Source organism: Mustela lutreola, chromosome 14 (assembly GCF_030435805.1).
Source record: "Mustela lutreola isolate mMusLut2 chromosome 14, mMusLut2.pri, whole genome shotgun sequence".
NCBI lineage: Eukaryota > Metazoa > Chordata > Mammalia > Carnivora > Mustelidae > Mustela > Mustela lutreola.
The window spans coordinates 36,469,619-36,496,025 of record NC_081303.1 but is presented as its reverse complement, the minus strand read 5'-3'; the positions used below and the strand labels follow the sequence as shown (position 1 = coordinate 36,496,025).

At 39.2% G+C, this 26,407-nt stretch overlaps 1 protein-coding gene and 1 pseudogene across 3 annotated transcripts in view; one reads left to right on the top strand and one right to left on the bottom strand.

The window, feature by feature from the left end:
• The window catches only part of LIN9 (lin-9 DREAM MuvB core complex component), a 79,371-nt gene that overhangs the window by 38,648 nt on the left and 14,316 nt on the right, over positions 1-26,407 (bottom strand). For 2 of the 3 annotated variants that reach the window (XM_059145834.1, XM_059145832.1), the window contains exons 2-6: positions 25,074-25,106; positions 23,125-23,219; positions 21,765-21,869; positions 6,452-6,585; positions 4,472-4,597 (exon numbers count right to left, since the gene is read on the bottom strand). In XM_059145834.1, coding sequence (XP_059001817.1) covers positions 4,472-4,597; positions 6,452-6,585; positions 21,765-21,869; positions 23,125-23,219; positions 25,074-25,106 — 493 coding nt within the window. Of the gene's footprint in view, positions 1-4,471; positions 4,598-6,451; positions 6,586-21,764; positions 21,870-23,124; positions 23,220-25,073; positions 25,107-26,184; positions 26,280-26,407 lie in introns of all 3 variants that reach the window. The other variant, XM_059145833.1, reaches the window with a different exon arrangement.
• Positions 11,377-12,844, top strand: LOC131814665 (heterogeneous nuclear ribonucleoprotein A3-like; annotated as a pseudogene).

Genomic DNA, 26,407 nt, shown 5'->3' with positions numbered 1-26,407 from the left:
CAAAATATATATCTGTAAAACCATCATCACAGACAAGATCACGAACATCTGAAAACATCGATCACTCCCCAAAGTTTCCTTGTGGCACTTTATTATCCTTCCTTCACAATCCTCCCACTCCTATATCTCCACTGCTCAAGCAATCACTAAGTTGCTTTCTGTCATTTTAGCTTCTATCTTCTAAAATTTTATATAAACAATATCATTTAGTATGAACTCTTCCGTCAGGCTTCTTTCACTCAGCATAATTATTCTAAGATTAATCCATTTTGTCACATGCATCAGTGGTTCATTCTTTTTATTGGAGAATAGTAACCTTTTCTTTGAATGTGTCGTAATTTGTTTATCCATTCTCCTACTGGTGGATATTTGTGTTGTTTCCAGTTTGGGGTCATTACAACAAAGTTGCTATGAACATTTCTGTATAGGTTTTTGTATAAATATATGCTTTAATTTCTCTTAACTAAACACCTAGAAATAGAATGGCGAGGTCATATGGTCAGTGCATGTTTAACCTTTTAAGAAACAAAAGAAGTCAAATATTACCAAAGATGATATACAGATGACAAGCCACTTTGATGCTCACCATACTATGTCATTAGGGAAATATAAATAAAGTGAGACATTACTACAAATCTATTAGAATGACCAAAATCTAGAACACAGACAACACCAAATGTTGGCAAGGATGTGGAACAACAGAAACTCTTGTTCATTCTTGTGGGAATGCAAAATGGCGTGGACACCTTGGAAGAGAGTTTGGTGGTTTCTTATAAAACTATACAGTCTTATCATACAATCCAGCAACCATACTCTTGGTATCTACCCAGATGAGCTAAAAACTTATGTCCACACCAAAACATTACCATGGATGTTTACACCAGTTTACTCATAACTGGCAAAACTTCGAAGCAACCAAAATGTCTCTTAGTGAGTGGATAAAAAAATAGAGGAGTATATTCAGACAATGGAATATTATTCAGCACTAAAAAGGATGAACTATCAAGCCATGAAAAGATACAGAGGAACCTGAAATGCATATTACTAAGTGAAAGAGGCCAATCTGAAAAGGCCACATATGGTATGATTCCAACATATGACATTCTGGAAAATGCAAAACCCTGGAGACAGTCAAAATGACCAGCAGTTGCCAGGAGTTGGGGCCCTAGGGAGAAAAAGGAATAAGTGGAGCATAAAAGATTATCAGAGCAGTAAAAATACTGTATATGACATTATAATGATAGATCTATGTCATTATACATTTTTCAAAACCTACAGATAACAATACTAAGAGTAAACCCTAATGTAAACCATGGATTTAGGGGATTATGATAAACTGATATAGACTCATCAACTTTCACAATGTATCACTGCGGTGGAACATACCAATAGGGGGAAGGCTGTGCATCTCTGAGGGCAGGGAGTATATAAGAAATGTCTCTATTGTTCTCTCAATTTTGTTGTGAACCTAAAATTCTCTAAAAAAAAAATTGAGCCACCCAGGCACCCTTAATCTTGTAAATTTTAGACATTATGGGTTCATTTGCATTTTTCTATTGATCAAATATTGACTACTTTCTCTAGTATTTATTTGATATCCTTACATCTTTGGTGAAGCATCCATTCAAATCATTTAGGAATTTGTTAATTGGGTTTATACTTTTTTGTATTTTTTTCATTGACATGAAAACGATACCCGGCATTATATTAGTTTCAGGTGTACAACGTAAGGAGCTGACAATTTTTCTACACCATTCAATACTGACCAAATAAATGCAGTCAAAACCTGCCACGAAATGTTATTACAATATTATTGACTATTCCCTATGCTGTGCTTTTTTTTTCATTTCCATGAATTATTATTTTTTTTTTACAATTATTTATTTATTTGACAGAGAGAAAGATCATAAGTAGGCAGAGAGGCAGACAGAGAGAGAGGAGGGAGCAGGCTCCCCACCGAGCAGAGAGCCTAATGTGGGCCTTGATCCCAAGACCCTGAGACCACGACCCGAGCTGAAGGCAGAGGCTTAACCCACTGAGCCACCGAGGCACCCAAATTATTCTTTTTATAACCAGAATTTTATACCTCTTAATTCCCTGTACTTATTTCACCCACCTCCCCTCAGGTAACCACCAGTTTGTGCTCTGTATTTAAGAGGTTTTTAAAAAATTTTTTGACCTTTTTTTCCATTTTCTTTCTTTTTTTCTTTTTTAAAGATTTTATCTACCTATTTGATAGAGCAAGTGAGATAGCACAAGCAGGGGGAGCAGTAGAGGGAGAGCGAGAAGCAGGCTCCCTGCTGAGCAGAAAGCCTAATTCAGGGCTCTCCTGGGATCATGACCTGAGTCAAAGGCAGACGCTCAACTGACCTAGCCACCCAGGTGCCCCTTTTCTTCTTTTAGTTTCTATACATGAGTGAATCATATGATTTTGTCTTTCTTTGTCTGACTTATTCCACTCAGCATAATACACTCAAGATCCATTCCCGTTGTTGCAAATGGCAAGATTTCATTCTTTTTATGGTAATATCCAGTGTGTGTTTGTGTGTGTGTGTAACACGCCCACATTCTTGTAAATGAGGGAACTATTAAAAACATCATCAGCAACGTCATGTGTTAAAACAGAAATAAAATATTATCAGTTCAATTAAAGGTTCTCCTTGCATTTCATCACTATCTACAGAAATCATTAAAATTAAATTGTTTCTACTTGCCCTAGTCATTTTTTGGATTTTTGCACCATCTAAAGTGAAAAAGTCTTGGGTACCTGGGTAGCTCAGTCATTAAGCATCTGCCTTCACCTCAGGTCATGATCTCAGGGTCCTGGGATGAAGCCCCACGTTGGGCTCCCTGCTGGGCGGGAGGCCCGCTTCTCCCTCTCCCACTCCCTCTGTTTGTGTTCCCTCTCTCACTGTCTCTCTCTGTCAAATAAATAAATAAATAAAATCTTTTAAAAAAATTTTTTAAATAAACTGAGAAAGTCTTGTACCTGATTTTACTAGGCAGAGAGATGTTATATGAGAACTAATAATCTAACAGATTCCAAAACTTCACTCAAAAGTCATATCAGGTTCTCCAATGTGTTAGAAAGCAAGATATCACTGTAAAAGGAAAAGTCATTTCACATGAAAAGTAATTATCAGAAAATAACATATCGGATAGGTTGACTTGATTTTTCTTTCTGGGGATTTGTTTTTTTGAGATAACCTGTGTTTTTATTTTATTGAGGTATAGTAGACATATAACACTCTATGTAACCTTCAGGTGTAAAACAGTGGGATTCAGTATTTGTATATATTGTGAAATGACCACTGCACTAAGTCTTGTTAACATCTGACACCATATGTAGTTAGAACATTTTTTTCCTTGGGATGAGAACTTTTAAGACCCACGGTCAGCAATTTTCAAATACATGTTACAGTATTATTAACTGTAGTCATCACACTGTCCACTACACTTCAGGACTTACTTTTATAACTGCAAGTCTGTACCTTTTGATCCCCTTCACTTATTTCTCCTACCCCCTTATCCTGTTTTTATATAAAGTAAGACACGCAGTTGTAAGAAGGCTTTTGCAGTGATAAACAGTTTTTAAAAGGATAATAACAATGTAGGGATACCCTGAGAGCCTCATTAAATATTGTTACCTCCTGAAAAACATGGATGTAACCGCCCACATCCACTTATACACGGGGTTTTTTTTTGACAAATGCAGTGCGGTACTGTAAACATATATTCCATTCCTTACAATCTTCGCAATACCATGTTCTATTCTCTAGCTTACTTTATTGTAAAAACACAGTATATAATATACATGACATACAAAATATGTGTAACTGTTTATGTTATCAGTAAGGCTTCCAGTAAATAACAAACTACTAGTAGTTAGGTTTTTGGAGAGTCAAAAGTTTTATGTAGATTTCTGACTGCAGGGTTGGCATCCCTAATCCCACACATTGTTAAAGGATCAGCTATATTTTCTAGTGCCCTTTTAAAGTATTTTTTGGGGGCACCTGGGTGGCTCAGTGGGTTAAGCCTCTGCATTCAGCTCAGGTCATTATCTCAGGTTCCTAGGACCGAGCCCCACATTGGGCTCTCTGCTGAGCAGGGAGCCTGCTTCCCCCTCTCACTCTGCCTGCCTCTCTGCTGACTTGTGATCTCTGTCAAATAAATAAATAATATCTTTTTAAAAAATAAATAAAATATTTTATGGAACATAGTGGGCATAGACAATGTAAGAAAATTATATACAAAGCCTGTAATTTGAACAAAAATGGAATTGTATATTTAAGATGCATAGGTATAAAAAGCACCTACCTGAAAGCTGGTTAACAGGATATATTTAAGATATAATTATTCTGAAAAAGAGTGTCTCAGTACTAGTCTTTGTGATGATGAAAAAGAATCAATGTGGTAATTACACTACAAACTAAATTACTGATTTCATTTTTAATAAAAATATTATTTTTACCTCCGTGGTTTTCCCATAAGGCGCCTGATTTTTCCCCATTCTACTCTTGTTAACTTTCTTGTTTTTAAATTCGGAAAGGATTCCTTCAGACACACACAGAAGTCATTATCACCTTCAAACAGTGGCCTATAAAACAGAAATGGTATTTTAATGGTTAAGACATGATAAGTTACTTCAGGGTCATAAATTTCAAAATATGCTTTCTAATTTTCAGCATTATACTCAACACCAAGTGCCATCTTTCACTTCTGCCCAGAACATATACAAAACAGGCACAAAGGGCGCCTGGGTGGCTCAATGGGTTAAGCCTCTGCCTCTGGCTCAGGTCATGATCTCAGGGTGCTGGGATCAAGTCTCACATCAGGCTCTCTGCTCAGCAGGGAGCCTGCTTCCCCCTCTCTCTCTGCCTGCTGCTCTGCCTCGTTGTGATCTCTTTCTCTCTCTGTCAAATAAATAAATTTAAAAAAGAAAATTAAAAAAAAGAAAATAGGCACAAATTCAAAGCTAAAACTAAAAGTGTTATATCTGTGAAACAACCAATGTATACAAGTTACTCAAGAAATACTGACTGTGCTGGAGATTCCAGGAGACACTGATTTTTGCTAAATCTCATGTATGAGTACATCCTCGTATATCCTAGCACTGTCCTTATATCCAGTGAGGACAAACAATGTTAGCTACAATTTATTTTTTCCCAAAGGTAATACCAACACCATGGAGTCCTCCTTGAGATTAAATCAATTTTAGAAAACTGTAGGCCTCTCCAGGATTAGGTCATGATCCCAGGGTCCTGGCATTGGGCTCCCTGCTCAAAGGGGAGTCTGCTTCTCCCTCTCCCTCTGCCCCTCCCCTGTCTTGGTTTTCTCTCTCTCTTGCTCTCAAATAAATGAATAAAATCCTTAAAAAAAGAAAAAAGAAAAGAAAAAAAAGAAAGAGAAAAGAAAGACTATTCTAAATATTTTACTGAATCATTTGTACCATTAGTAACTGCTTCTCTACCAACATACTAGCATTTAAAATCTCAAGATGTAGGGACGCCTGGGTGGCTCAGTTGGTTGGACGACTGCCTTCGGCTCAGGTCATGATCCCGGAGTCCTGGGATCGAGTCCCACATCGGGCTCCCAGCGGCATGGAGAGTCTGCTTCTCCCTCTGACCTTCTCCTCGTTCATGCTCTCTCCCTCACTGTCTCTCTCTCAAATAAATAAATAAAATCTTTAAAAAAAAAAAAAAAAAAAAAATCTCAAGATGTAGAGGGGCGCCTGGGTGGCTCAGTGGGTCAAGCAACTGCCTTCGGCTCAGGTCATGATCCCAGGGTCCTGGGATCGAGCCCCACTTCAGGCTCTCTGCTCAGCAGGGGGCCTGCTTCCTCCTCTCTCTCTGTCTGCCTCTCTGCCTACTTGTGATCTCTGTCAAATAAATAAATAAAATCTTTTAAAAAATAAAATAAAATCCCAAGATGTATAAAACACATCTTGTCTAGGGGTGCCTGGGTGGCTTAGTCAGTTAAGCATCCGACTCTTCATTTCAGCTCAGGTTATCCGGGGTCCTGGGATCAAGCTCTGCATCGGGCTCCCTGTTCAGCAGGGAGTCTGCCTCTCCCCCTTCCTCTCTCCCCGCTTATGCTCTAAAATAAATAAATAAATAAATAAATAAATAACTTAAAAAAAATAAAAGGAAAAACCTTTCTTGTTCATTATAAATATGGGAACTCTGTTCTAAAGCCTCTCTACTCCATGGCCTTTGTAAATTATAATACGGATTATATTTTCATTTGAGTTTTCACAAAAATATATAACCACTTCTGTGAAAGGAGAAGGAGAAAAGCAAACTGTGAGGAATGGATATGGCTCAAAGTAGAATGAAGAAAAAAAAATCGGGGAAAAAAAGAATCAAAACAGACCTACAGAAAACAAAACAGCTTATAATGTTTGAGAATTTCTGGTTCAGGTGACATCCACGACGTAAACCATGATACATACTTATCTATATTTGAGTAGAACCATTCATATATGCACCATTTATGTGCTTTGGGAAGCTTGAGGAGGTTGCGTAATCGGAAACCAATCTTCTGTGAGGCTTTCTTGTCTGGTGTGGACATTGTTGCTGTAAATTTCTATACAATAAAAAAAACAGACATTAATTACAGGTTCATCAGGTAAAAATGAACATCCATAATGTCAAATACATTTGTAAAAAGGCAGATTATCATTAAGTGCTCAAAAAAGATACAACAGCATAAATTATTTTGTTATTTAATAAACATTCTGAGTATTTCTTATAAAGGTAAAGCCTCCAAGGAAGGTGAAATCATTTGCCCCCACCATGTTTACACTGAGATACAATTTCAATTTAAGTACATAGGAAGAAGGTAATTGTGGACTCCTGGGTGCCTCAGTTGGTTAAGCAACTGCCTTCAGCTCAGGTCATGATCCCCGAGTCCTGGGATGGAGTTCCACATTGGGCTCCCAGCTCCATGGGGAGTCTGCTTCTCCCTCTGACCTTCTCCCCTCTCATGCTCTATCTCAAATAGATAAATAAAATCTCAAATAGATAAATAAAATCTTAAAAAAAAAAAAAAAAAGAAGGTAATTGTGACAGAGAGAGAAAATGCAAACGAACAACCACCAGGCCCAGAAGTTTTCACCAGTGAATTCTGTATCAATCACAGCACCAATGCTATTAAAATGTTTTAATTCAATGAAAAAAAAAAAGAGAGAGCTTCCCAACTTTTTTTTTTTTTAAGATTTTATTTATTTATTTGACAGAGAGACAGTGAAAAAGGGAACACAAACAGGGGGAGTGGGAGAGGGAGAAGCAGGCCTCCCGCCAAGCAGGGAGGCAGATGCCCGGCTGGATCTCTGGACCCTGGGATCATGACCCCAGCAGAAGGCAGACGCTCAACGTCAGCCACCCAGGCACCTCACTTCCCAACTATTTTTATAAAGACAGCATAAGCAGATAAAATCTACCGAAGGATAATAAAAGAAAATGTCAAAAAATATCACTTGTTTGCATGACTTTGTTTTTTAAAGATTTTATTTATTTTTTTGAGAGAGAGAGAGAGAAAGAGAGAACATGAGAGGGGAGGTCAGAGGGAGAAGCAGACCGAGACCACCTGCAGAGCCGGGAGCCCGACAACGGGATCCCAGGACTCTGGGACCCCAAACTGAGCCGAAGGCAGTGGCTCAACAAACTGAGCCACCCAGGCGCCCCCCTCTTTTTAAAAAGATTTTTATTTATTTATTTGACAGACAGAGATCGCAAGTAGACAGAGAGGCAGGCAGAGAGAGAGGAGGAAGCAGGCTCCCTGCCGAGCAGAGAGCCCAACACAGGGCTTGATCCCAGGAACCTGGGATCACGACCTGAGCCAAAGGCAGAGGCTTTAAACCACTGAGCCACCCAGGTGCCCTTTTATTTATTTATTTTTTAAGATTTTATTTATCTGGAAGAGAGAGACCCCACGAGTCGGGGGCGAGAGGGTGGGAGAGGGAGAAGCAAACTCTGTGCTGAGCAGGGAGCCCAAGGCAGGGCTTAATCCCAGGACCTTGCCATATTATCTAAAACAATCTAAAATTCAATGCAATTCCTATGAAAATTCCAATTTTTCACAGAAGTAGAACATCCTAAAATTTGTATGGAAGCACAAAAATCCCAAATACCCAAAGCAATGTTGAGAATGAAGAACAAAGCTGGAGGCATCAAGCTCCCTAATTTCAAACTACATTACAAGCTATAGTAATCAAAATAGTATCATATTAACAAAAGCAGATACACAGATCAATAAAACAGAATAGAGAGCCCAGAAATAAACGCATGCATATGTGGTCAATTAATTTACAACAAAGGAGGCAAGAATATACAATGAAGAAAGGATATCTTTAATAAATGGTGTTGGGAAAACCGGACTGTCACATACAAAAGAATAAAACTAGACAGTATCTTACACTATACACAAAACTATACTAAAGACTTGGGGCCCATGGGTGGATCAGTCAGTTAAGCATCCAACTTTGACTTTGGCCCAGGTCATGATCTCAGGATCATGAGATCAAGTGCCACGTGGGCTCCTCTCCCTCTCTAAAAATATAAGAAAAAATAAATTTAAAAAAATAGATTAGGGGCACCTGGGTGGCTCAGTGGGGTTAAGCCTCTGCTTCAGCTCAGGTCATGCTTTCAGGGTCCTGGGATCGTGCCCCACGTTGGGGGCGGGGGTCTCTGCTCAGTGGGAAGCCTGCTTTCCCACACCCCACTCTGCCTGCCTCTCTGCCTACTTGTGATCTTTGTCTGTCAAATAAATAAATAAAATCTGAAAAAAAAAGAGATTAAAGACTTAAATGTTAAGACCTGAAACCATAAAATCTAGGAAAATATATAAGTGGTTAGCTCCTAGACACTGGTCTTGGTGATGATTTTTTTGACACCAAAAGCAAAGGCATCCAAAAAAAAAAAAGAAAAGAAAAATTAAAAGTGGGGCTACACCAAACTAAAAACCTTCTGCACAGCAGAAAAAAACATCAACAACATGAAAAGGCAATCTACAGAATAGGTAAAAATATCTGTGAATTGTAAATTTGACAGTTAGTATCCAAAATATATAAAAACTCATACAACTCAAGAGTAAAAAACCAATCCAATTAAAAAATGGGCAAAGTATCTGAAGAGACATCTTCCCAAAGACATATAGATGGCCAACAGGTGCATGAAAAGGTGCTCAGCCACTCATCAGGGAAATGCAAATCCAAAATGGGATATCACCTCATACCTTTCACAATGACTAGAATCAAAAGGTTAAGAAATAACAAGTGTTGGTGCAAATGTGGAAAAAAGGGAACCCTCATGCAGTGTTGGTGGGAATGTAAATTGGTGAGGCCACCGTGGAATACAGTAAGGAGGATCCTCAGATAATTAAAAATAGAACTACCTTATAATTCAATAATTCCACTGCTGGGAATTTATCTGAAGCAAACAAAAACACTAACTTGAGAAGATATCTGCATGCCAATGCTCCTGAAGTATTATTTATAACAGTCAAGACATGGAAGCAACCTAAGTGTTCATTAATGGATGAATGGGTAAAGAGGATGTGGTATATATATACATATACATATACATACATTCACACACACACACACACACACTCTCTCTCTCTCTCTCACACACACACACACACACACACACACACTAGAATATCATTCAGCTATAAAAAAGGAATGAAACCTTGCTGTTTGCAGTAATATGAATGGGCCGTGAGGGCATTATGCTAAGTGAAATAGTCAGAGGAAAACAAAAAACCTCCCCTGAGAAACAAAACAGACCAAAGCAAACAAACAACAAAAAAACATACAATACACAATGCAAACTCATAAATACAGAGAGCAGACTGGTGGTTGCTGGGAAGGAAGGAGTAAAATGAGTTGAAAGGGGTCAAAAGGTACAAACTTACAAAGTCATTATGTTGTGGGGATGTAATGCACAGCATGGTGACTACAGTGTATGTTGTATTGCATATTTAAAAGTTGCCAACAGGGGCGCGGGGAGGGGGGGGCTCAGTTGGTGAAGTGTCTGCCTTTGGTTCAGGTCGGGATCCCAGGGTCCTGGGATCGAGCCCTGCATTGGGATTCCTGCTCAATGGGGAGGGAGCCTTCTTCTCCCTCACCCACTCCCCCTGCTTGTGTTCCTCTCTTGCTGTGTCTCTGTCAAATAAATAAAATCTTTAAAAAAATAAAAAATAGAAGTTGCTAACAGATTTTAAAGGTTCTTTTCATGAGAAAAAAAGTTTGTAACTGTGGTGACAGATGTTAACTATATACTTAATGTGGTCATTTCATCATGTATACAAATATCAAATCATTATGTTGTGTACCTGAAACATATAATGTTCTGTCAAATTTTTAAAAGCTTTTAAAAAAGGTACCGGATAAACATCATCAGAACATCAAAAGAATACAACACAATCAGGTGGAATTTGTGTCCAGAACGAAAGGGTGGTCCAGTATTAGAAAATTACTGAGACTGTCATTATTAATGAATAAAAACAATAAAAATCATGTGGTCACCTCTACTGGTGCTAAAGATACTGGATAAAATTCAATATTCATTAACAAAAACTCAACAGAATTAGACAGAATGACTAAAAATATACAATATGTCAAAAGTTAAATGATACAGTTAAAGCAGTGCCTGGGGTAGGGGAGGCAGGAGAGGGGTTAGTTTATTAGGTAAATGCCTATATTAGAAAAAGACAAAGATCTCAAATAAATAACCTGTTCTTCTTAAGAATAAGAAGCTAGAAAAAAAAGAGCAAAGAAAACCCAATGCAAGTAGAAAGAAGGAAATAAAAATTAAAGCAGAGATAAGTGAAATAGAAAAATAAGAGACAAAATGATGAAAACAAAATTTTTTTTAGGGGCGCCTGGGTAGCTCAGTTGGTTAAGTGGCTGCCTTCAGCTCAGATTATGATCCCAGGGTCCTGGGATGGAGCCCCTCATCAGACTCCTTGCTCAGCAGGGAACCTGCTTCTCCCTCTGCCTGCTCCTCTCCCACTTGTGCTCTCTCTTTCAAATAAGTAAATAAAATCCTAAAAAGAAAATTTCTTTTTTTTTTTTTTAAGTTTTATTCATTTATTTGAGAGAGAGAGAGTGCACAGGAGAGAGCAGGGGGAGGGGCAGAGGGAGAGGGACAAGCAGACTCCCTGCTGAGCAGGGAGCCTAAAGCGGGACTCAATCCCAGGACCCCGGGATCATGACCTGAACTGAAGGCAGACATTTAACTGACTGAGCCACCCAGGTGCCAAGAGTTCTTTGAAAATATCAACAAAACTGACAGACCTTTAGCTCTACTGACCAAGAAAACAAAAATAGATGGATACCTTCTTAACCTATAAAATTTATTTCTCCTGATTGAACTCGAGTTGGAAGAGGCGAGTCTGGTCTCAAAATGGAGGGCCATGATCCAAAGGAACCAGAGCAGTTGAGAAAACTGTTTATTGGTGGTTTGAGCTTTGAAACTACAGATGATCGTTTAAGAGAACATTTTGAAAAATGGGGTACACTTACAGATTGTGTGGTGATGAGAGACCCCCAAACAAAACATTCCAGGGGTTTTGGTTTTGTGACTTACTCTTGTGTTGAAGAGGTGAATGCAGCAATGTGTGCCCGACCACACAAGGTTGATGGGCGTGTAGTGGAACCAAAGAAAGCTGTTTCTAGAGAGGATTTTATAAAGCCTGGTGCCCATCTAACAGTGAAGAAAATTTTTGTTGGTGGTATTAAAGAAGATACAGAAGAGTATAATTTGAGAGACTACTTTGAAAAGTATGGCAAGATTGAAACCATAGAAGTTATGGAAGACAGGCAGAGTGGAAAAAAGAGAGGATTTGCTTTTGTAACTTTTGATGATCATGATACAGTTGATAAAATTGTTGTTCAGAAATACTATTAATGGGCATAATTGAGAAGTGAAAAATGCCCTTTCTAAACAAGAAATGCAGTCTGCTGGATCACAAAGAGGTCATGGAGGTGGATCTGGCAACTTCATGGGTCATGGAGGGAACTTTGGAGGTGGTGGTAACTTTGGCCGTGGTGGAAACTTTGGTGGAAGAGGAGGCTACGGTGGTGGTGGTGGTGGCAGCAGAGGTAGTTATGGAGGAGGTGATGGTGGATATAATGGATTTGGAGGTGATGGTGGCAACTATGGTGGTGGTCCTGGTTACAGTAGTAGAGGAGGCTATGGTGGTGGTGGACCAGGATATGGAAACCAAGGAGGTGGATATGGAGGTGGTAGTGGAGGATATGATGGTTATAATTAAGGAGGAAACTTTGGAGGTGGTAACTATAATGATTTTGGAAATTATAGTGGACAACAGCAATCAAATTATGGACCCATGAAGGGGGGCAGTTTTGGTGGAAGAAGCTCGGGCAGTCCCTATGGTGGTGGTTATGGCTCTGGTGGTGGAAGTGGTGGATATGGTAGCAGAAGGTTCTAAAAAATTTTCAGAAGAAAAGGGCTACAGTTCTTAGCAGGAGAGAGAGCGAGGAGTTGTCAGGAAAGCTGCAGCTTACTTTGAGACCGTCGTCCCAAATGCATTAGAGGAACTATAAAAATCTGCCACAGAAGGAACGATGATCCATAGTCAGAAAAGTTACTGCAGCTTAAACAGGAAACCCTTCTTGTTCAGGACTGTCATAGCCACAGTTTGCAAAAAGTGCAGCTATTGATTAATGCAATGTAGTGTCAATTAGATGTACATTCCTGAGGTCTTTTATCTGTTGTAGCTTTGTCTTTTTCTTTTTCATTACATCAGGTATATTGCCCTGTAAATTATGGTAGTGATACCAGGAATAAAAAATTAAGGAATTTTTAACTTTTCAATATTTGTATAGTTCAGTTTTTCTACATTTTAGTACAGAAACTTCAACAAAATGCAGTTTTGAAGGTGTTTCCTTGTGAGTTAACAAGTAAAGAAGATCATTGTCAATTACTATTTTGTATGAATTTTGCTAAAGTTAACTGTAAAGAAACACCTGCTGACTTGCAGTTTAAGGGGAATCTATTCTCTGCATTTCCAAACCATGAAATGAATGGGCTCTGACATGTGGAGAGAATAGATAATTTGTATGTTTGCAATGTGTGTTTTAGATAAATAGAATTGGGTATTTAAATTAGCATACTTCTGAATTTAATAGCATTAAGATTTATCTTCAAATGAAAAAAATCTCAAAATTTCTATTTGGTTTTTGTGCATTTTCTTTCAAAATATAATCATATGATTTTAGTGTGTTAGTTTTGCTAAGAGTCCTAGCCATGTTTAGAGCATCTCCATTCTACATTCACCTTGGTCACATGTGAACTGCCATAGTTTTATTTGGGTGTAAAGAATGTCTACTGCCCTTTGTTTAAATTCTGGAAAGTGGCAGTGGATGTTTTCCCTTTCACTTAAAAACCATTCTTAAAAATTTAAAAATACAGGACCACTAAGCGTGCTGTGTCTGAGCAAATTAGTGGCTACCATTTTTTTTCCCCTTCCCGTTTTCAAAGCACAAGAAGCCCATAAATCTTCGGTTATTTTCCTTGGTTTAATATATATATATTTTTGATACAAGCTTTCAGAAGCAAGAGAATAAAAATCATGCGTTGTTGAACCCTTAAAAAAAAAAATTTATTTCTCCTCATTCCAATCCAAAAGTCATTATCATATTCAATGCTAAAATACTAAAAACATTGTCATTAAAGTGAGGAATGTGACCAAGATGTTGACAATCACTACAATTTTTAACATTGTTTTGATGGAATTATCCAATAAGAAGAGAAAACAAAATCATTATTTCCGGATGATATGACTGTCCTTGAAAACTCAAGAAAACAGGGGTGCCTGGGTGGCTCAGTCACTAAGCGTCTGCCTTCAGCTCAGGTCAGGATCCCAGAGTCCTGGAATCAAGCTCTGCATTGGGCTCCCTGCTCAGCAGGAAGCCTGCTTCTCCCTCTCCCACTCCCCTGCTTGTGTTCCCTCTCCCAGTATCTCTGTCAAATAAATAAAATCTTAAAAAAAAGAAAAAGAAAACAACCTAACCATTTAAAATAGTAAGAGAACTGGGGTGCCTGAGTGACTCAGTGGGTTAAGCCTCTGCCTTCGACTCAAGTCATGATCTTAGGGTCCTGGGATGGAGCCCCACATCGGGCTCTCTGCTCAGCAGGGAGCCTGCTTCCCCCTCTCTCTCTGCATGCCTCTCTGCCTACTTGTGATCTCTGTATGACAAATTAAAAAAATAAAATCTTTTAAAAAATGAAATAAAATAGTAAGAGAATTGAATAAAGTGGGCAAATACAAAGTCGACATACAAAAATCAGTATCTTAAAAAAAACACCTCTTTTCTCTGTATAAGTAAGAGTTAGTTACAGTAGAACAGAAGATATATCCTGTTTATGAAAGCCAAAATGACAAGCACAAAAGTATCAAAAACCCAGGAATACACTTAATAAATGTTCAAGATCAACATGGGAAAATATTTTGAAGTCCACAGAGGGACAACAAGGCTTGAATTAAACGGAACTAAAACCAGTTCTTGGATAGAGAGTTTCAATGCTACAACTATGACACACAGCATAAATTTATTCATAATATTAGCACAATGCCAAGAAAAATCCTAACAGGATTTTTTCCTAGCCAAGATGATTCTAAAGTACCTATGGAAAAATAAATGTGCAAGAATACTTAGGAAAGGGCACCTGGGTGGCTCAGTGGGTTAAGCCTCTGCCTTTGGCTCAGGTGGTGATCTCAGGGTCCTGGGATTGAGCCTTATGTCTGGCTCTGCTGAGCAGGGAGCCTGCTCCCCACTCCCACCTGCCTCTCTGCCTACTTGTGATCTCTGTCAAATAAATTAAAAAATAAAAAATAAAATAAATAAAAAATTTTTAAAAGGATATGTAATAATGTCTTACCAGATGTTAAAACACTACATAAAGTCACATTAAAATAATTTGACACTAGCACATACAGAGACATACTAGACATAGATAGACTCAAAGTCTAGAAATAATCCTAAATACATATAGGAATTTAACTTGTGATACAGGCAGCATTTTAAATCAATGTATAAAGATTACTCACTCAATGTTATCAGGACAACTAAGTAGTCCTGGGGGTGGGAGGTGGGGAGACACACACACACACACACAACAAACAAACAAGGTTGCAGTATTACCTCACTCTTAACTCCAAAATAAATTCCAGATGGATTGAAAATTAAAGCGTTAAAAAAAAAGAAACTAATTTGAGTGAATTCAAAAAGTACAAATTTTAGACTAGGAAAGATCTTTCTGAGTAAGTATAAACCAAGAAGTCATAAAAGCAAAGACAGTTTTGACCTTAAGTTTTTTTCAATTCTACATGGTAAAAATACAGAAACAAGGTCAAAAGCCAAACTATAAGCTAAAAAAAATTACAACCAATATAAGCAACCAAAGGCCTAATATTCTTAATTATATACAAAACTCTTACAAATGAATAAGAAAATGACCAAGAATCTAACAGAAAATAGGAAAAAAAAAAATCTACAGGATAGAAATCATTTTTAAACATACATGAAAAATACCTCGACATCACTCATCAATAGAATGCTACCTAGAACCAGGGAGATGTGAATACCAGATTGGCAACAACCTACATGTTTGTTCATATACTGAACTGGCAAGCATTTGGGAAAATGGACACTATGATGTATTGTTGGCAGAAAATATAGACCAGGGATGCCTGGGTGGCTCCGTTCGTTGGGAATCTGACTCTTGTCTTCGGCTGGGGTCATGATCTCAGGGTTGTGAGACTGAGGTCCCATAGCAGCCTCTGTGCTCAGCAGGGAGTCCACTTCCCCTATCCCTCTGCTCCCTGCCCCCAACCTCCCCCCAACCCGCTGCCACTTGCCCTAAAATAAATAACTCTTAAAAAAAAAAAATAAAAATAAAGCTGTTAGGACAACAGAAAAAAGGAGACCCAGAGACAGGCTGCAGGTCATCTGTGTGTCAGCCTTCACCTGCCAGCTTTGGGATGGGGAGCAGGTTACTTGCCTCTGTCTGTTTCCTCAGCTGAAAATGGGAAATAAGGCCATAGCCTAGGTCATCAGTTGCCAAAGACTAAATCAAAGTCACATATACGCAGTGCTTAAAACAGAATCTGGGGGCACCTGGGTGCCTCAGTGGGTTAAAGCCTCTGCCTTCAGCTCAGGTCATGATCCCAGGGTCCTGGGATCGAGCCCCACACTGGGCTCTCTGCTTAGCGGGAAGCCTGCTTCCCTGCCTCTCTGCCTACTTGTGATCTCTGCCTGTCAAATAAATAAATAAAAATCTTTAAAATTTAAAAAAAAAGAACCAAAAAACAGAATCTGGCACACACTAAGTACTCAATAAAAGTTGGTTTTTACAATTAGTCAGCTCCGGACAGGGCTCCTTAAAGAAACCCACAGAATACAGCAGATTGGGATTAGAAGGGGAAGGGAACAAGCCATGTCATATAAATGAAGATAGAAAGAAATAGGTATGTTAAAAGAAGAAAAGAGAAAACTCATAGGATATAAAAACTTTTCACATATATATATATATTTTAAAGATTTTATTTATTTGTCAGAGAGAGAGAAGGAGCGAGAGCGAGCACAGGCAGACAGAATAGCAGGCAGAGACAGAGGGAGAAGCAGGCTCCCCGCCGAGCAAGGAGCCCGATGTGGGACTCGATCCCAGGACACTGGGATCATGACCTGAGCCGAAGGCAGCTGCTTAACCAACTGAGCCACCCAGGCGTCCCCAAAAACTTTTCACATATTTGAAGGAGTCTCATATCATGTTTGTCTTATTTGTATCTGTTCCGTATGGCTGGGAAGCAGAAAGCACTTTGCAAACTAGGTCCAGAAGGAATGATGCGCCTGGGGGAAGGACAGTGGACAGAGATGGGGCAGGATGGGTTCACAGTCATCAAGACCAATTTTCTGTAGGTTTGAAAAATTTCCTAATAAATAAAGGGGAGGGGCGCCTGGGTGGCTCAGTCAGTTAAGCATCTGCTAAGGCTCAGGTCATGATCCCAGGGTCTTGAGATCGAGATACCACATTGGGCTCCTTGCTCAGAGGAAAGTTGGCTTCTCCCTCTGCCTCAGCCCCTCCCTGCTTGTGCTCACTCACTCCCTCTCTGTGTCAAAGAAATAAATAAAATCTTTAAAATAGGGGCACCTGGGTGGCTCAGTGGGTTAAAGCCTCTGCCTTTGGCTCAGGTCATGAACCCAGGGTCCTGGGATCCAGCCCGGAACTGGGCTCTCTGCTCAGCGGGGAGCCTGCTTCCCCTCTCTCTCTGCCTGCCTCTCTGCCTACTTGTGATCTCTGAATGTCAAATAAATAAATAAATAAATAGATAAATAAATAAAATCTTTTAAAAAAATACAAATAAATAAAATCCAAACTTAAGACATCCAAATTATTCTAATAATACAACACTTCTAAAGTCAATACAAGAAACAGTGGTTATTTATTTAACTATTGCTATAAATATTGCTGGTTACGCCTTTAATTTATTAAGTGCCAAATCCTTGGTACAGAAAAATCACCTTTACTACGACCCCTCCTACTGGATAATTTATACCACTTTTGGAAACAAATGAAAGGGACGTAGGCAATAATTTTATCAGGTATTATAAATTTGACAGGAGAGGGCGCCTGGGTGGCTCAGTGGGTTAAGCCTCTGCCTTCAGCTCAGGTCATGATCCCAGGGCCCTGGGATCAAGCCCCACATCAGGCTCTCTTCTCAGCAGGGAGCCTGCTTCTCCCTCTCTCTGCCTGCCTCTCTGCCTACTTGTGATCTCTCTCTCTCTCTGTCAAATAAATAAATAAAGTCTTAAAAAAAAGATGTTTTAAAAAAATAAATTTGACATGAGAAAAGTTGTACTATTCTTGAAAATAATATTTTCCTTATAAAATTTTCATCCTTTTCTTTGATTCTCACATGTCTACTATGATATTTTTAAGATGCCAAAAGGGGGGGGTGGCGCCTGGGTGGCTCAGTAGGTTAAAGCCTCTGCCTTCAGCTCAGGTCATGATCCCAGGGTCCTGGGATTGAGTCCCGCATCGGGCTCTCAGCTCAGCAGGGAGCCTGCTTCCTCCTCTCTCTCTGCCTGCCTCTCTGCCTACTTGAGATCTCTGTCAAATAAATAAATAAATAAACCTTTAAAAAAAAAAAGCAAAAAGGGGTTAATAGCCAAAATATATAAAGAACTTATACAAGTCTAAAATAAATAAATGAATATATTTTTAATTAAAAAAAAAAAAAAAGGAGGCGCCTGGGTGGCTCAGTGGGTTAAGCCCTGCCTTTGGCTCAGGTCATGATCTCAGGGTCCTGGGATCGAGTCCCGCATCGGGCTCTCAGCTCAGCAGGGAGCCTGCTTCCTCCTCTCTCTCTGCCTGTCTCTCTGCCTACTTGTGATCTCTCTCTGTCAAATAAATAAATAAAATATTTAAAAAAAAAAAAAAAAGGGATGCCTGGGTGGCTTGGCCAGTTAAGCATCTGCCTTCAGCTTGGGTCATCATCTCAGGGTTCTTCTCCCTCCCCCTTTGCCTGCCAATCCAAGGTTTTACCTATTTATTTGAGAGAGAAAAGAGAGAGAGAGAGCATGAGAGGGGAAAGGTCAGAGGGAGAAGCCAGTCTCCCCACCAAGCAGGGAGCCCAACCTGGGACTCCAGGACCACGGCCTGAGCCAAAGGCAGTCACCCAACCATATGAGCCACCCAGGCGCCCTAAAAAAATTTTTTAAAAAAGGGGTTGGGTGCTGTGCTTGCTTCAGCAGTACATATACTAAAAAAAAGGGGGGTGGGTGTTAAAAAAAGGGGGTGGGTGGGTGCTGGGTGGTGCAGTCGGTTGGGTGTCCAGCTTTCAGTTTCGGCTCAGGTTGTGCCCTCCGGGTCATGAGACTGAGCTCTGAACTGGGTGCTGTGCTCAGTGCAGGAGTCTGCTTTAGACTCTTCCTCACCCTGTGTCCCTCCCACCCTCCACACTCTCTTTCTAAAATAAACAGACTTCTTTTTTTTTTTTTAATTAAGAAAAAAAAGAACTAGGGCGCTGGGTGGCTCAGTCGTTAAGTGTCTACCTTTGGCTCAGGTCATGATCTCGGAGTCCTGGGATCAAGTCCCGCAATGGGCTCTCCACTCCGTGGGGAGTGTTTCTCCCTCTGTCCTCTCCCCTCCCAGTGCTTGTGCGCTCTCTCAAATAAATAAAACCTTTTTTTCCCCCAAAGATTTTATTTATTTCTTTGACAGACAGAGATCACAAGTAGGAAGAGAGTTAGGCAGAGAGAGAGGAAGGAAAGCAGGCTCCCTGCTGAGCAGAGAGCCTGTTGCAGGGCTTGATCCCAGGACCCTAAGATCATGACCTGAGCCGAAGGCAGAGGCTTTAACCCACTGAGCCACCCAGGTGCCCAAATAAATAAAATCTTTAAAAATAAATAAAATGAATCAGAAAACTGGAATTACTTTAAAAATTATTTTAAAAAAGAAGTTATACAAGTCAACACCCCCCCCCAAAAAAACGAACAAAAAAAAACAACCAACTGCCCAATTGAAAAATAGGCAGAGGATCTGAATTGACACTTTTCCAAAGAAGATCTATAAAGAGCCAACAGACACATGAAAAGATGTTCAACATCACTAATCACTGAGGATATGCAAATTAAAACTATAGTGTTATATTACCTGACACCGGTCAGAATGGCTAAAATAAAAAACACAGGAAATAACAAGTGTTGGCGAGGACATGGAGAAAGGGGAACCCTTGTGCACTGTTGGTGGGAATGTAAACTGGTGTAGCCACTCTGGAAAACAGTATGGAGGTTATTCAAAAAATTAAAAATAGAATTATCTTCTGATTCAATAATCCTACTACTGGTTATTTACTCAAAGAAAACAAAAACATTAATCTGAAAAGACAGATTGCTGTGTTTACTGCAGCATTATTTATAATAGACAAGATATGGAAGCAGCCCAAGTGTCTATCCATAGATAAACGGATGGCATATATGGAATATATTATATACATATACATATACATATACATAATGGAATACGATTCAGCCATAAAAAAGAATGGAATCTTGCCATTTGCAACAACATGGGTAATGTTACAGAGTATGATGACAAATGAAATAAATTAGAAAAAGATAAATACGATTTCACTCATACATGGATTTTAAGAAACAAAGAAACAAACAAAACAAAACAACCCCAGAGTCTGGAATACAGAGAATTGGTGATTACTAAAGGGAAGATGGTGGGGGGGGGATAGGTGAACTAGGAGAAGGGAATTAAGAGTACACTTAGCGTGAGGCGCCTGGGTGGCGCAGTCAGTTAAGAGTCCAACTCTTGGTTTTGGCTCAGGTTGTGATCTCAGGGTTATGGGATTGAGCCCCAGAGTCAGGCTCTGTGCTCGGCTCAGAGTCTGCTTGAGATTTTCCCTCTTCCTCTACCCCTATCCACCCTGTTCTCTCTCTCTCTCTAAAATGAATAAATAAATCCTTAAAGAGTACACTTATGATGAGCACTGAATAATGTATAGAACTGTTGAATCATAGCACTGTATACCTGAAACATAACCCTGTGTGTTCATTTTACTTTAATTCAAAAAAAGTTAAAAAACTAATGAGAGGTGGGGCGCCTGGGTGGCTCAGTGGGATAAGCCGCTGCCTTCGGCTCAGGTCATGATCTTGGGGTCCTGGGATCGAGTCCCGCATCGGGCTCTCTGCTCAGCAGGGAGCCTGCTTCCTCCTCTCTCTCTCTCTGCCTGCCTCTCTGCCTGCTTGTGATCTCTCTCTGTCAAATAAATAAATAAAATCTTTAAAAAAAAAAAAAAAACTAATGAGAGGAAATCAAATAAATTATTCTCTTATTGAAAAAAAAATGCCAAAAATTAAAAAGAAGATATGACTTCATGCTACACAGTTTCCTCCTTTGGGTAAGTTAATCTTCAACACACTTTCCTCTGTGATAAAGTAAAATGCTTTCCCCCCTCTCATTTCCATGCAAAACTCCAAACTGATTCCCTATTGCCAAATCTATCTGCTTAAAGTCCACTCTCCTCCTCATGCTTAAAAGTGTGCATTTGGGACGCTTGGGTGGCTCAGTTAGTTGAGCAACTGCCTTCAGCTCAGGTCATGATCCCAGCGTCCTGGGATCGAGTCCCACATCGGGCTCCTTGCTCCGCAGGGAGCCTGTTTCTCCCTCTGACTCTGCCTTCCACTCTGTCTGCCTATGCTTGCTCTCGCTCGCTCTCTCTCTGACAAATAAATTTAAAAAAAAAAAAAAAAAAAAAATCTTTAAAAAAAAAAATAAAAGTGTGCATTTGTAAGACTGAGAACCGGCTTTCTACTCCCGGGAAAAGTCCATCAATAATTAATGGCCTTTCTAGGTGACTAATATAAGAGCGGAGTTGGAGTGGTGACTTAAGAAAAAGAACTTGTTACTCAAAATATAACAGAATAATAAAAAACAAACTTTAGGGACGCCTGGGTGGCTCAGTTGGTTAAGCAGCTGCCTTCGGCTCAGGTCATGATCCCAGGATCCTGGGATCGAGTCCCACATCGGGCTCCTTGCTCGGCAGGGAGCCTGCTTCTCCCTCTGCCTCTGCCTGCCTCTGTGTCTGCCTGTGCTCGCTCGCTCTCTCTCCCTCTGTCTCTGGCAAATAAATAAATAAAATCTTAAAAAAAAAAAAAAACTTTATTATGCTGAGCAATTGATCACTTCCTTTCACATGGAACATAACACTAGCGATACACATACCTGTGGGACCATTGCAACTCTCTGGTTTCTTTTGGGTGACCTTGTATTTATCTGTCTGTCATCTTCATCAGAAAAGAGTCGACTTCGTTTTGAATTTCTGAAAGGCTACAGTAGAAATTTGTTTAATAAAAACATTGAACACTTTCCATTTTTATTCCAAAATACAATTATATACTTGGGAGACACAGCTAATGCCAGACTATCAGTGGCCTGCAAGGGTAAGGATGGGTAATACAAAGTAAACTACATCCAATACAAACAGATTTACAAAGTAGTACATATTTATGCAATTTTTTAACAATCAAAACATCTAGCTGATGACTAAATGAAACACCTAGCTAATAATTAAAACTGGAACCCGAGTATTCTTAGCAGCCTTGAATGGTGACGAGAGGAAAACAAGTTCTGGAAATTCCAGTTCTCATGATGTTAGTGCCTGGATTAAGAGCAGTTGGGTGTATCACACACTGTGTTGGCTGCATGGGGCTGGGCGAAGTTACTAGATCACTCTAAAGAGTGACTCTCAATGTATAATAATGTACTAAATACGCTGTCAAAAATTGTTAATCGAATTTCCATCTGTGAGTGACAGTACAAGACACCTGTTGTAGGTATTTGGTAAGTGACTGTAGGCCAAACAAGACTGCAGAACCAGTACTAACTTGTTGAAGTACTCAGAGGACATCATACACTAAAGGGTCTGAAAATATGAACAATTTTACAGCCCACCCCAGGATCAGAGGCCTCATTCAGACAGAACAACAGAAATAATAGTCGAATCATACCAACATCCTATTTCAAATCCTTCTCCCACTGCCGCAGACGGACTTGCATGCCTAGTCAGAAGGGAGGTAGCTACAGAGGGCTAAAACATATGAGCAGCGCCCACCCTGGTCAAGGCTAAGAGGCACTGACCCTTGAAATTAAACCCACCGAGAGTCTAATACTCCAGAGCTCTGAAAGAAGTCCCTTCTGCCCTTCTAACTTACATGTACTTACCCTTGACCTACACAAGATTTTATTATCTCACCACTTACTTATACATCTTTTTGCAGGGACCAGAACCACATGAATTTTTTTATATAAGGATAATTTGGAGTTGTTGGGAGGTTTTTTCCTCCTATTTAAAGAAACTGCAATTACTTAACAAATGCTTACTGATGACCAGATTATCAAAAGCTACAGACTGTTTATCGAAGTATGGTTGTATACTACACTCAATGGCACTTAAAGACTCAGATGCTTGGGGTCAGGAAGAACCCTGGAAAACTCTTACTGTCCTATAAGAGCTGCACATGTGACAATCATAGAAACAATTTAACTATCATATTCTAAAGAGTAAGAAGAACTAATTCCTTACCATCTCCACAGTGGAGCCCGTATTCCTGCCTTTCCAAACAGGTGTTTTTTGTAAAGAGCTGTACTTTTCATTCCATGTGTTAGATAAGCTTCCCTCTGTAATAAGTAATTATTACTAGTAAGATTTCAGTTTAGTTCAAAGGATTTTATACAATGAATATTGCCTTTTTATTAATAGCAATATATCTAAAATATTTACCAATATGGAAAAAATACTGACCACAGTAATTTCAGTTTATTACAAATGAAAAATCTCTCCTGTATTTTTTTTTTTTTTGCCAAACTCTATATATATAATTTGACAAGGCACTGCATCGTGAAAGTATTAAATTCTCACATTAAAATATGTGTAGTTTCTTTCTTTGTGTTTTTAGTAATTCCTTTATACTAATTTGCGAAGAAGCTTAAGTACAATCTGAAACAGTGCAGTGGAAAAATGGGAAAAAGCTTCTAACCTTGATTTTAGAGTATATTTCTAAATGTTTCCTGCTTCAGTAAGTGAAACCATAGATATACAAAAATAAAATGTGTGGGTGTTTCTGTTTTCCTTGATCCAAAGAAATGTATTCAGAGTTGTATGCAACCAGAAAAAATCCAATCAAGTAATTGATTAGACATATTATGAAAATACAGAATGGTAGTTTAGTTTTTATAAAAAGGATATGTTTATATAGAGAAAGACCTAGAAAGCTAGGATGAATACGCCCAGGAGAGTTATTTTAATTTCTTCTAGCTGCTTATCAGCATTTCCTAATGTTTTTTCTGTAAGAAATGTATCACTTGTATATGTCTTTTTTAAAAAAAGAAATAGTTTTATATTGGAAGGAAAAGAATAATGGAATACTTTTTCAGATGTTATGTTTTAAATACAAAAGAAAAAAGGTGGGCCAGGATTGATCCTGCTAGGCAAATAAATTAGGGAAGTTCTGGAAGGTAAGTGTCTTCAAGCCAGGACTTGATTTGATAAATCAATCCAAAGCACAATACAATAGCTTTCAAAACTAAAAGTACTAGTGAACTTATGAGCATGGCTTGGTTCCAGATTTACTTACTTAGTAGAATCCTGCTCAAGCAAAAATTAAAAACAAACTACAGTAAGAGGGTTGGTCTAAGTTACTTGCAGAAAGAAAGAGCAAGAGCAAGGAACATGTATAACCCTGTTCTCAGGAAAAGAAAAGTACTGCCATTCTTTTACTTCAAGAGACTTGCATTATTATTAGAAAGCAGACTTCCTAAAAATATAAGCTCCTTTTTTTTTTTTAAGTAGGCTCCACACCCAGCATGAAGCCCAATGCAGGGCTCGAACTCAGGTCCCTGAGGTTAAGACCTGAGCTGAGGTCAAGAGCCAGGAGCTTAACTGACTGAGCCACAAAGGTGCCCCGCTAAAAATATAAACTCTTCAGCAAAAATACAGCTGAGCAGAGCTACTCAATAAATGCTTTCACTCTAGTAAGACGTCTGCAATGTCTAGTTGAAAAGTTCCTGGGGTTTGGGGCACCTGGCTGGCTCATGGGGAGCATGTGACTCTTGACCTCAGGGTGATGAGTCCAAGCCCCATATTCAGTGTGGAGATTACTTAAAAATCTTAAAAAAAAAAAAAAAAGTTCTTGGGGTGTCTGACTGACTCAGTTGGTGGAGCGTGCAACTCTTGATCTCCAGGTGGTGAGTTCAAGCCCAATACCCCATACCAGGCATAGAGCTTAAAAAAATTTAAAAAAGAAAAAAGTCTTTAATCAATAGTTCTCAGGGAAAAAAATTCTTAATAATTTCCAACAACCAAGGACCAATTCTCCTAAAACAGCCCATGAATTTAAAATTATCACCAGTGAAAACCAATACTTAAAAGCTATACTGAATCCTAATTTAGACAGAAAAGACTGTACCCAAATCAATTTAATGAATTAAGTTTCTAGCTTATGCCATACCTACAGAATCGTGCTATGATCTTACCTTTTAAACTGACAAGGGCTTTTGCTGAAGAGCCTGCAATGAAAACAAATCAATATTATTTCATAATCAATGTGAAAGAAAAAGAACTTGGCTACAGGGTGACCTGTCTAGTTTCAGTGGTGCTGAAGCTGGAGTAACAGTGGTATGCAATCAGAGGTAACCAGAGAGCCATTCAAGCTACTGGCCAGAAGTCCCATTAGGTGAGGAAGAGCTAGAGAGAGAGATCTGGGAGTCTTGTTCAAGTGAGACCAGAAGCCTCTCCAAGAGAGGGCAGAGGGAGAGTAGGCACAGAGAGATTTTGGATCCCCATCCAGTATTCGAGTGCTGAAGAATAAGAGACAGGGACTGACGTTTACTGAACCAAAGTCCAGAAGCAGTAATACAGCAGAGAGAAGAGAAAATAAAAATCATCCATGGGTGCTATAGGTATGAGGTAACAGGTGCCTGGGAAAGTCTAGATGCAGGTGTGTGCAACCCTTCAAGACCCAAGCTGCAAAAGGGAGTTCAGAAGAGCCAGAGGGACTAGCATACTGATAGAGGGGTTCATTGCTTGAAACCAGCCTTAATGTATATTAGAAAAACCAGGAAGCTCCTCAAGCATGCAGAATCTGTATTATTAATAAAGGTCCTCAGGGGTTCTCTTGCAGGTAACCCTCAGGCCCACTCTGAAGACACACTGGGCTACAGGCTCTGGTGTGAATAAAGGATGGGATCTATGGGTGAGGAGAAGCAGAAGAAACCAGAGGGAAATACATTTTTATGAGACAAGGAGAGCAATAAACTGAAAATCTCAGAATTGGATATGTATATTGCAAAGAAGTCCAAGTCAATCAAAAAAAAAAAAAAAAAGAATGGTCTCTCTCACTTATATGTGGTATCTTAAAAAACAAACCCAAAACCTGAATTCCTAGATACAGAGAACAGACTGGTGGTTGCCAGAGGTGGGGTTTGGGGGCATGGGCAAAACGGTAAAAACAGTCAAAAGGTACAAACTTCCGGTTACAAGATGAATAAATCCCAGAGATGTACCACACAGCCCAGCAACCACAGTTAACAATGCTGTATTGTATACATGAAAGGTGCTAAGAAGATAGATCTTAAAAGTGCTCACCATAAGAAAAAAATTGTAACCATGTGTGGTGATGGGTGTTAACTAACCCAGGTGAGGCAATCATTTCACATACATCAAATCATTATGTTGTACACCTAAAACGAATACAATGTTAAATGTCAATTATAGCTCAACAACAACAAAAATTAACAGAAAAATCCTTCCTATGCTCTGAAATAGAAATTATTCACAGAATTATAGATGAGTGAAATCTCCCTCTTTT